The sequence below is a fragment of the Alligator mississippiensis genome, chromosome 1, assembly GCF_030867095.1.
Source record: "Alligator mississippiensis isolate rAllMis1 chromosome 1, rAllMis1, whole genome shotgun sequence".
Lineage (NCBI taxonomy): Eukaryota > Metazoa > Chordata > Crocodylia > Alligatoridae > Alligator > Alligator mississippiensis.
Genome location: NC_081824.1, coordinates 457,126,618 through 457,138,716, shown reverse-complemented (window position 1 = coordinate 457,138,716; position 12,099 = coordinate 457,126,618). Strand labels below are relative to the sequence as shown.

The window sequence follows — 12,099 nt, the reverse complement described above, 5'->3', positions numbered from 1 at the left end:
ATTCAAATAAGGCATGATTTGACAGAGCAAATTCACTTGGAACATGATAGCCATAACAATGAGCTCATCTTTATTTAAGGCACAAAAATATATATAATTTAGCAAAAAGAGGTAGTAAACATTTCCTTCTGGAGAGAAGACAATGAAAGTAAGCAGAAGTCCATATTGTCCATGTTCTTCTCTTCATGGTTCCCCCACCAAGGTGGGGTGAACAGCCACATGAAAGAGGCAGGTGGTATGAAGAGAAGCCCAGGCTCTACAAGGACTAAGACATGAGGCCCACAGATACCAATGCAACTGTTTAGAAATGCACTATTCCCATTTTGTTTAAATACCTACTTGTAGCTCACCAGTTTACCTTGCATCTCTGTCACATTGCTGTCATCTCATCAGTATTCTCATGAACCTTCAAGCTGAGTCCAAGCTCACAATAGCATTTATTCATCCTTCCAACTATACTTTTTTGGAGTCGGGGCGAGTCTACATCATATAAACTGGATATCTTTTTTTTTGCCCCACAGAAAACACATTAGTTTCTTCCAAACACGTAGAAAATGAACAAAGGCACATTAAGCGTACATCAGTCACCTTTTGTCTCTGTGGAATCACCTCAGTTTCATTTCCTGCTTAATTAATGCAGCTAAGTATTTTCCTTTTTCCCCCGTGTGCAGATGGAAGTGAACATTTATACCACAGTGACTGAGCTCCTCATTATACAACAGAGCGCCCGAATGCTGTCATCGGTATTCAGAGAAAGAACTTAATTTCTCCTAAAGAAAATCAGCAATTTGTATATTATCTCCTCATTTTTAAGAGACTCCATTTTGACAAAAGGGCAGACCCCCTTTAAAAGACACAAAAGGCCGCGTCTTTTAAAACAAGTGCACTCAGATCGAGCTATCAATTACATTGTACTTACATGGCACATTTTGAAAATGTGGCAATGAAACTGGATAATAGAAATCATAAATATGTATATGTACATTGCTGTCACCTTCTGGCAAATTATTTTATTGAGTAATACCTTCCAGACAGAGGCGATGCAACCTTTGTACACAACCCTTCCATGGTATTTGAACCACAGGTGATAAAGCCTCTGCCTAAAAGATATCCTGAACTTCAGCAAATGTATATATATATCCTGTGGCCAACATACATGGATGTATGTAATGGGATGGTATAGTTAACAACAACATTACTTACCTGCCTAGCAGCAAAAACTCTCCGGCAAGCCCCAGACGCCTCATGGCCATAAGCAGCCCTCTCACAGTCATGCCCTCACAGAAGCAGGCAACCACTCTTGCCTTGGGCAGATGGCTCCTTAGCTTTCCCAGCAGTTTGTCAAAACTCTGTTCACCAGCGTTACTGTAGATCTTGTAGGAATGTGCAATGCAGATCCCCTCCTTGGCCGACATATCTTTAAAAGCTTCCATTCCACTTTCACCGTAGTTACCTAAATGGAAAACCAGAGATACATAGAGTGTAAGCAAGGATATTAAACATGCTGATAGCTTTTTTTTTTTGCTTTTTCCCCGTCTTTCTTTAGGAAAAATAAACATGTCAGTTTAAATTAAGGCTGTCAATTAATTGTGGTTAACTTGCACGGTTAACACGCTAATTGTTTGCATAATTTTATTTAACATATTAAATCATGCACATGGTTTTGAAGCCCATGCCTGGGCTGCGCTGTGATGCTACCACCACCACCTCCAAGCTGCCCTGCGGGGCAGCGGTAGCAGTGCAGAGGACTTCAGGGGGGCTCCCACCACTGCGCACACCCCGGGGAAGGCATTGGGGAAACATGCCCCCACCAGATTTGTGTGTGGGGTGGAGGCAGGCTGCTGCTGCAGGCTGGGACTGTGAGCCCTGCTGCCTTTGCCCCGGGAGCCTCACACTGGTTGTGCTACGTCCCCTGCCTGCCCAGCAGTGGGAGGCACAACATGAAGTCACATGGCTCCCAGTGCAACGGAAGCAGGTTGCAGAGCCCAGCATACAGTGGACAGCCTGCCTCCTCCTTGTGCACAAATTTAGGAGGCATGTGCCTCCATTCCTCCACCCAGAGGTGCACACAGCAGCGGGAATGGCCCCCTCCCCATGCCCCTGGATGAGCCACCCACAGCTCTGTCTCATGACCTGCCCCAACCCCAGGGTCCCATTCACCCCAGTCCTTGCTCCTGCCTCTGCCCTACTCTTTCCATCATCATAGGGGCCTTGATCTGCGCCCCCACCCCTTCCCTCCCTCACATCCCTTCCCCTCCACACACTTACCTGCTGGGTGGTGTGTGTGTGTGTGTGTGTGTGTGTGCGTCTGTTTGTGTCTGTCCCTCACTCCCAAGCCACAGCCCCCCCCAAGCCCTGCTGCTGCCCCTCACTCCTGACCCACGGTACCCCACATCCTACCAGGGTATACAGGAAGCCCCCTCCCCAGGCTCCAACCCCCCCCATACCCACAGCCCCCCACACACACCTTCACAAATCCCCCCCACACCTACCCCCCAACCATACAAAGTAAATATAATTTTGCATAACTGAGTTTTTCTGTGCAGTTTTGAGTTTTTAGCTGTGCAATTAAAATCATGAATTGTGACTTATTTTTTAATTGTGTAACTAATCACAATCACATTTGTTAATAGTTTATCATCCCTAGTTAAAATGCATTTGTGTTTTAACAAAAGGTCAGATTATTGATATTAACAAAGGACCGCTAAATAATATATTTTTTTTACTTTTTTTTAGAGAGACCAGATAAAACTTATGTCAAAAAGTTTATAAACCATGGAGCTATACACTCCCTTCTGATTTGGTTACACTGCCTCTATTAGCTCAATTCTTTGAAGTTTCCTGGTAATTTGTAAAAGGTAAAAACTCAGCATTCAGAATTTTTTTTGTTTTACAAGGCAATATTCAGAATTTAAATAAAATGAGTATTAGTCAGGATGTGACCATTTGCATAATAGAGTCTGGACCATAATGATGTTTATTTTAATCACACACAGCCTGTAAAATAGTGAGAATGGTCCTGTGATAAAAGACTCTTCTCTGGGGGCCTCTGCACATGGCAAAACTAAAGACTAGGATCACAGCAGTCATGAATCCATGCTTGCTTGTTTCTTTGAACTTAAAGGAGAATCCTAACCCAAACCACGAGAGAGGATTGTCATGTTTTTTGCCCTGCCATGGGATGAATCAAACACAAGGGATGAACTCCCCAGAACATCTACACAAACATCCACCTTGTTATCGTCTTTCAAATCTCCCATGAAAGCAGTCTATTGCTGCCAAGCCTACTGAAAACTCAGACAGAAATACATTGAAGTATCGACCAGAGGAAAAAAAATGATAATTAAGAGGTTAGAGTTGGATCTGGGAGTTTGTACTCCTTAGTCTCATCCTGTCTCCTTCACTATCTACCTTTGTATTCTTGGGCAAGGCATACAACCCTTTGTATATCAGGTTACATGTGCTATAGGAATTTTAGCATTATGACAGAGGTTAGGAGCCCTCTTGTATGAGGCACTGTACTTACCCGTAACAGGAAACTGTCTCTAACTTACAATATAAACAAATAGGACAGCCAACCTTAAGAAAAAAGAATTGTTGTTGTCTCCATTTAAAGGCAAATCAGGCAACATTTGTCTGGGATTATCTAGACAAGAATGTGCCTGTCTTGCTCAAGAGACTGGACTTGATGACTCCTGAAGTTTCTTTCAGCCCTATTTTTCTGTGATCTATAAAGAAGAAATGAGGTCTAGAGTGATTTCAAAGAGACACAAAGCTAGATTCAAAATCTACACAAAATTCCCGAGTTGTATTCCAGTACCCAAACACAAAACGATTATTCCTCCCACGTATGACTAGAGTTTGTTGAAATGTAAAAGCTCAATTCTGTTTGAAGTCAAAATATCAAAATATTCACAAAAATTCTGAAAAAAAAAAGAGTTGGAAAAGGCCAAAATATGTAATTCTGGATATTAAACTGTATCACCTTGAGGTGTTTCCTCTCCCAGGAGAATCAGAGTTGCAGCTTGGGTGCTTCATTTTCTACTGTGAGCTATGGCCTCAGTTCCATCAAAAGTCAAAACCACGAGGCTTCATGGCAAAGGAATTCAGGCCAGACCATAATTGGACCATTAGGCACATGAACCATAATGCCCATGAAGTCCTTCAGCGGCTTGGCCTCACACCAATTCACATTGAGGGGACCTAAAATGAAATGACTGAATTTGGTTGAAAAGCAAAAAACTCTTTTGATTTGATTTAATCTGACCTAAAATGAAATAGTGTCCTTGGATTTTCAAGATGTAAATAAAAGGAAATTTAGCAAAATAACTTTTCTTTTCCCTATGGGAAATTCTGATCTTGCACAAAACTGCTTTTTCTGTGAAAAAGAAATTAATTAGAAAATTCCCAAACAGTCCAAATTTACATACTGAATGGAATCTCTTCAGCATGAAAAACACTAGATTAGTTATTCAAAGTATAATTTATTCCACTGAAGTTTGTTATAAGAGCATTAACTCTTTTACAGTCAAACAAATGCTTATATTGTAAAAATGCACTGATTTTGTTAAGCCAAATAGCAAATAGTACCTCATGAAAAATTAGAGGAAGTGCTTCAAAATAATGAGGCCACTTGCCAAAATGTTATGTTTTTTCAGTAACAAAAAGAAAGAGATTGTGATATTCTCTGTCTGAAAGTGGCAGAGTTTTTCAGCTGGGAAAACTAAGTACATGGCATAAGCCTGAGAGAGATTTGCTGAAAACAAAATGCTGCTCTGCAGTAAGGTACTCAAACAAATTTACCAGTGGAGCTCTTGTCATGATCATTGCTGATTAAACGCTACTTAATTAATTATTCATAGTGAATTCCCTAATTGTAGAGTAGTTTTGATGAGGTATGTATATTTAATTTCAGCTACACTGTAGTGGTGATGAAGAGTCTTTGGTGGAAAAAAAAGGGCTTTAATTTCTGGTAGATTTTCTCATGAAGCAAAGGCATATTAATAAGAATTTTCTTACAGTAATATTTCCCTTTCATTGAAAACTTGTGTTTCTGTGTGTGTGTGTCTGTGCACATGCAAACTTGCATACAGATTCAAGAAAGGGAGGTGGACAGACAGAAGGGATACAACTTTTATCAAGAGTTTCTTTTCCATGTTTTCCTCATGGATGAAGAACTGGGAGGTTTGTAAAAAGAGAGAGAGATGCATGGTAAAACTATGGAATCATGGACTTCAAAAAGGAATGTACTTCTTAACTTGGAAATGCAATTTGATAACACCAAAGGGCTGCCCACCTGTACTAGGTGCTATCCAAGAGACCCAGGCTACATAGAGACATTTACTTTCTCATGGGAGAATTGCTGCTGTCCCAGTAGAAACCATGAGTGTATAGATATTCAGGATTTTTCTCCCAGAGCAAAAATTTTGCTGAAAGAAAAATAACCAGAAACAACCAGGGTTAAATCACTCCCGAGAGAGTTTCTCCCAGGAGAACAAAAATCTATATAAGCTTCCTTCTGAGAAGCAGAAGCACATTCCTCCAGCATCCCAGGGTGCTTGGCTCCTACCCACCACCTTCCCCAGGGAGATGGTTTCTTGCTCAGGCAGAAGGGAGACTAGGGAGAAGAATAAAAGGATTAACCACTGGATAAATTAACCAGTGGATCAATTTAATGACAGCTGTGGTAGGGTGCTCACTGGGTTTTTAAATAGTTTTTAAGTTTTCTTCTTAATCCTAAAAGAAGGAATTCATTTGTAGTTATTTCATTGTAATCAATTTCAATTGGAAGATCTACAGAACACCACATAGAGATGAATCTGAAAGTCGTTTATATTCTAATTCTTTCTTCCCTAATGAATTTCTACCTCCAGTAAAATGCTTGAAGTGTAGATCTATATTATAATTGACTCTGTTCTAGGACATAAACCAGATGTTCACTGAATCCTCATTTCTGTTGAAAATGTAGGCACAAATGTTGTAATAAGATTTGCTGACTGACTAAGACTTTAAAAAATGTGGCATAGATTTTTAAGACAACTAGGAGTTGAGCTTTCTGGAAAAGGAAAAAAAAAAAAAAAGAACTAGCCTGAATTTTGGGTGTGGAATACCTGAATATCTGGCCCTTTTTCAAAATCTGTCCACATATGTCACTGCAAACATAAAAAGTAATTCAGTTCACATCTTCCAAATGACTTATGCCTGCTTCTGATCTACAATTTGTTTCAATGCAAAACATTTGCATTACCACCTACTGTATAACGATAACAAGCTGTTAGATCAACTCGAATGCATCAGGAATAGAAATTATTAAGAAGCTTAAAAAGAACAGATTGTGCTTTTTCCAGATAAAAGTTAATATAGGAGAGTATATAATAATATTTCAATCTGATAGAAAGAGGTCAGACAAGCTACAGTCAGCTCCAAATACTAGATCTACCCAGCAATTGAGCCAATTAAACTGTCTTAAATACAAATCTCGGAGATTGTTTCTGCATTATGAGGGGAAGGCAACAAAGACTGTGGTCTAAAAATAATAAACAAAATACAGTGCATCTGCTTCTAACAGTATAGACAAAACCAATACACAGTAATAAAGAAAGCCAAATGAAATGTAAAGCTGCATGTTTTATGCCAACAGAATTTTGGTAGAGCCATATGAATTAATATATTGCTATTTATCATAATCTGTAAATGCAAATTGCTGGCAGGAGTATGTCTGCTTTTCAAATTAAATTCAGTGAATGTGAACTAGAGCAGGGGCATTTGAGAAGTTTGAGGTATAATATTAATAGAGACACTGGAGAGAACCCAAAACACTGTGGAGTGAAAATTCATAGAGAAAAGAATAGAAAGGTAAAATGAGGTTCAAGAGACATATTATGGCATTTATTTAGCAGCAATAATTTGATAGCAGTAATTCTACCTGTCACAGAGGGGTTTTTTTCTTTAGCCAGAAAGAACTACTATTGCTTCTGTAGTCAGGACCTGCAAAGCACAGACAAATCCTTCTAGATTAAATCAGATTAAAATTGCTGGTGGAAATTTCCAACAGTCCAGGGAATTTAGCCACACATCTTTTCACTGGCTTTGGTGAGAGTGAATGGAGTCCAACAACTTGCAGAATATATTTGTAAAGAGCTAAACATGCATATTGTTGTATGTGCAAGTGGGAAAAGTGGAATAAAATTATAAAAACTGAATATACTAGCTGGCTATCAAGACACTCTTCCAGAAAGTCAAGGATGTTAAGGTGCAGAACAGCCTCCCAAATAGAAACTTAATTACTTGTTGGGAAACAGTTAGAAAGTATACTGATACCTAATGGATTTTTTCATCCAACTTCTGTGATTTCATGATGCCTTTGAGGCTTAGCCATAGCTATAATGTTTTATGTCATAAAGTCAATGGGAATAGAAGTCAACCTGCCTGGAAATTTTGTTAATCCTGCTATGTACTTATCTGCATCATTAGATACTTAAATATGTCTGAAAAATAGGCTCATCTTTCTTTCACTAGATTTTATATTCTTTTTTAGTTTGCATGTAAATACACTGCTGTGGTAAACATTTATTTCACAAGCTTCCTTTTCAGCTGTAGTACTATACGGCTAGGTCAGAAATAATCAACTAAATATTTTAGTTAGTTCTCAGCAGATCTCAAGATATACACTTAAATAGGTTTTCTTAATTAAATGGTTAAGCTTCTCATTAGAGAGCTAAAACCTACTGGGTTAGAAAACTTAACACCAGCAAACATTTTGTTAGTTCTTCATAGAAAAGATACCACATGCGTTCCTCTCCTCTCTCCCCAGTACTTATCAGTCTGACGGGGAGTGATGAGACATTGAATAATTACAGAAAGGATAACCATTGAACAAGGTTATATGCAACATGCAAATACTCTAAAAATATGGTGGGGCTGCTGGAAGGGGACTCTCCAATATGATAATGGGTTGTCCTGGAAACACAGGACACACCTTAATGTATTTTGACAGGTAGTGGTGCTACCAGACCCTCTTGCTCTGAGATGCTTTCTGTGTTATAGCCACAGTATAAACTAGAATATTCCAGGGGAGATAGATGAGTGATGCAGAGTTCATTACAAGACTCTCTAGGACTCAGAGGGTGCATCTACACATATGCTTGAGTGTGCAATAGACTAATTTACTTCACAGTAAAGCGTCACCATCTACACACATGCCACAATTAGGGCACAGTAGATTAATTTACTCTGGCATAAGGTAGTCCTGTCATACATAGGTTCTATCTGATGGCAGAACAAATTACTGTGCTTAAATGCACGTGTAGATGGTGAAGTTAGGATTGGTTTACTTTGTCTCAGATTGTGCCAGAGTTTATTCAGATGTATTCATTGCACATGTAAATGCACCCAGAACTAACTTATTATCATCACAGTGAAGTGGGTGCCACAGACCGTATGTTTCTAGGGTACAAAAGAGTGCCAAGCAGATACTCAAGTTTGTTTTCTGCATGCTACTGATTGAATAGTGTTCATTCTGCATTAATTAACTTGGCTGAGAAACAGGGTTCATTACCCTAGCACAGCGCCACACCTGCACAGGTACGTTGTTTTGGTTCCAGAGCTAATAGATAGAGAGGTAGCTTCGGTATTTATTCCTACATGCTACTGCCTTGAGCTGTACAGGTATACACAGCCTCAGAGTGGCCTCTCCCTATCTTTACGTGTCCAGCACTCGAACATGCTGATGTGGAGAACACTGAGGCACAGCCATCAGCCCCATATAAATAATGTCTTGGTGAAACAGGCCTACCCATTCTCTTCTGTAAAGGGAATCATTTAAGGTGCTCACTTTTGAACAGCGATCACAGAAGCCAAGCAGACTCAGGACAGCCACAGTCGCTTTACTAAGATCACTGTCCTCTTCCTGGTCTGTGTACATTATACATGAGAAGGCCAAATGAAGGAGGGAATATAAAATTGTATTGCTTCCAATATATTTGAGGTTTTACTGAAAGCTGGTAGAAACAAAGCTTTTCGTTTCATAGAATAAAATGTGATTTTATCCTTTTTCATCCTCAAATAAGATAACTCCTGTCCCTTTCTCTTCTCCCCACCAATTATTTTTTTTTTAATTTCATATGAAATAAAGCTTAGAGGGGAAAAAAATTGGTTTGTGTTTCATTCTGCTTTCTATTTTTTTTTAAATGTTTACAATCGTGGAAGTGCCGGAAACAAAAAGTCATTGTGTAAACTTATCAAAATGCATTTTCCCAGTTTTTCTTTCTAAGTGAATGTTCATCAATTATAGTCTTGCTTCATGCTTTCAACAAATCTCTTTTTTGTGCCAGAAAAAAAGCATACCATTTCAACATGTCTTTCTAGCTCTAACTACAGTGCTGATCTCCATCTCATTGCATAGGAATTATTTTAAGTTTGGGCTTTTCCTCTTTAATTATCCTCTGCTGCTAGTTAGTATTTTGATAACTCTATGAGCTGTATCCTGTGAGACATTTTAGTCACTGTCTATTGTTGTTATATTTGTTTTCTTCATTTCCTGAGGATTTTCTCTGATAAGGCTCATCTCTAACAAACTAAGCCTGCTGGGCCAAATTCAGCATAGCTGGGGTAAATTTGGAGAAACTACAGAACTCCAATTCTAACCCCAAATCCACATTTTCCCATGATTAAAATGAAGCATCACTAATACACACACACACACACACACACACACACACACACACATAATATATATACTATATATGAAGCATCGCTAATATATATTATATATATACTATTATATATATAACTATATGTAATATATATTAGTGGTGTTTCATTTTGATCATAGAAAAATGTGGATTTTGGGTTACTTTTTTTAATCAGAAAATTGGGGATTTTTTTTTTATTGGAGAAAACCAAGATCTCTGCTCATAAGGCTGTTGCAGGCACTCAGTTCCGCAGAAGAGTTAAAGCTTTTGAAAATGAGGATAATGGCTTTTGTTTCTTAACAATGTTGCTACATGTTTTGTAACAGATTTTAAAAGATATGATTTCCTGCAAAGTTGGTTACTTTTACAGGATGTGTCAAGATAGAGAATGATGATAGGGCAAACGGGCACAGAGAGATGAAGTTAGCGACACAAGAACCCTTGTTTTTTGATGTCTTATTCATTATACTACATTCCCTTTCACCTTCTTTAAGTTTTCTGCATTTACAGAAGATAAACTTGTATGATTTTAAGTCAGTGGCACTGTAGATAAAACTTCCACATTAATGCAAGCAGAGATTGTGCCTTTTCTATATTTCTTCCCAGTTCTTTGAGGCTTTTTGCATCAACAGAGTTTCTTGACTGTCCTGTTTCTTGATTCTTCTAAGTACCATTCTAAGGAAGAGTTGGAACTTAATGTCATCATTGAACTCTTTATTCCTCCAAAATAGCAATTAGAAAACATGATGGGTGCACCCCTGCTCAAAACACTGGCCCTTCATTGACTATGGCATAGTGTGTGCCTGGGACTGTCAAACATCCATGTCACCAGAGCAATGACCAGCACAGATGACTGCTGGATGGATTATCCTTTGACATGTTCCACTCATTTCACTGCAAAACAACATCAACAAAAGAAGCAAGCAAGGTAGAAGCTCAATATAAAGTGCTTGTAAGAACCTGTTAAAAGTGCTTGTGTCTGGCAGTTCCTCACTGAGAAACTTTCCAGCCTCCCTGATCTTGACACTATTGATCAATGGGAGAGCCTCAGGATAGGCATCTATAGGTCATGTGAAAACTATCTAGGCTTCTCCACAAAGAAACATCAGGACTGGTTTAATGAGAAGACAGTGAAATTCAAGCTGTCATTGACAGGAAAAAGAGAGCCTTCATATCTTGCCAGAATGACATCAGCTCCAAAATGAATCAAGCTGCTTATAGCCACATTAAAGCCAAGATCCAGAGGAAAATTTGAGAGCAAAAGAATAAGTGGTAGGAGGACAAAGCAAAAGAGATTCAAAAGTTTGCTGACAGGCATGACATGCATAGTTTCTTTAGGGCAACCAAAGCTATCTGTGGACCAAGTACACAAGGCACCTTCCATCTGATGTTCAAAGGTGAAATAACACTCCTTAAAAATAACTCCACCATCAATACATGTTGAAAGGATCACTTGACCACTGAAGCCATTCCACAGCACCTCAATAAAGTCTACCTTGCAGATCTATCAACTTATGAAGAGACTTTGAAAACCATTAAGCAGATGAAGAACAATGAAGCATGTGGTCCTGATGGAATACCAGCTGAAATTTATAAGCAAGGTAGAAAAACAACCTCTCTCACCAACTACATGTTGTTATTATGAAAATCTAGAAACATGAACAGCTGCCCACTGACTTGAGACATGCCAGTCTCAAACCAGTGGTTTCAGACCATTCAGAAATACAGTAAGTATGATTGTTATTGCTAGAAAGCTGCAGCAGAGGTGTAGCAAGCAACACCAAGATCTTTACATGGCCTTTACTGACCTGACTAAGGCCTTTGATTCAGTCAACAGAGTCCTGCCTATGGAAGATCTTGATGAGATCTGGATACCCACCAAAATGTGTTACTATTATCAGACTTTTTCATAACATGACAGTAACTGTCCTAAGCAATGGCTCAGAAACAGACCTCTTTACTGTTAGAACTGTAGTCAAGTATGGATATGTGATTGCATTAATACTCAATTATTTTCCATCTATATTCCAGCTATTCCATATCTCATTGCTCATAGTTAGCACCCAATGACATGACACTGCTGGAGTCAAGATCCAGTATTGCATGTGTGGAAATCTCTGCACCAGTTGTTTATGTTCCAAATCAAGACAACCCACACCTCCATTACTGATCTTCAATGTGTTAATGATTGTCAGTCATGTGTGCCCACTCAATTGAAGAGTGCCAGGTCACTCTTAATTGCTTCTGTGAAGCATATGAAATGCTTGGACTCACTGGGCATTTCTACATGAGTGCCTGACTGTGCAGTTGTTACTGCACAGTCATTTAGTACTTGCTTTAGCAGTATTTTAGCACTTGGAGGGCAGTCCTTTGAGAATATTGAGCATTTCCCCTACCTATCTTAAAA

At 38.9% G+C, this 12,099-nt stretch overlaps 1 protein-coding gene across 1 annotated transcript in view; it reads right to left on the bottom strand.

Annotated features, from left to right (window-relative positions):
* The window catches only part of GRM5 (glutamate metabotropic receptor 5), a 419,932-nt gene that overhangs the window by 220,492 nt on the left and 187,341 nt on the right, over positions 1-12,099 (bottom strand). Inside the window, exon 3 of the mRNA XM_019496384.2 lies at positions 1,204-1,453. Within this exon, the coding sequence (XP_019351929.1) occupies positions 1,204-1,453 (250 nt within the window). The remainder of the gene's footprint in view (positions 1-1,203; positions 1,454-12,099) is intronic.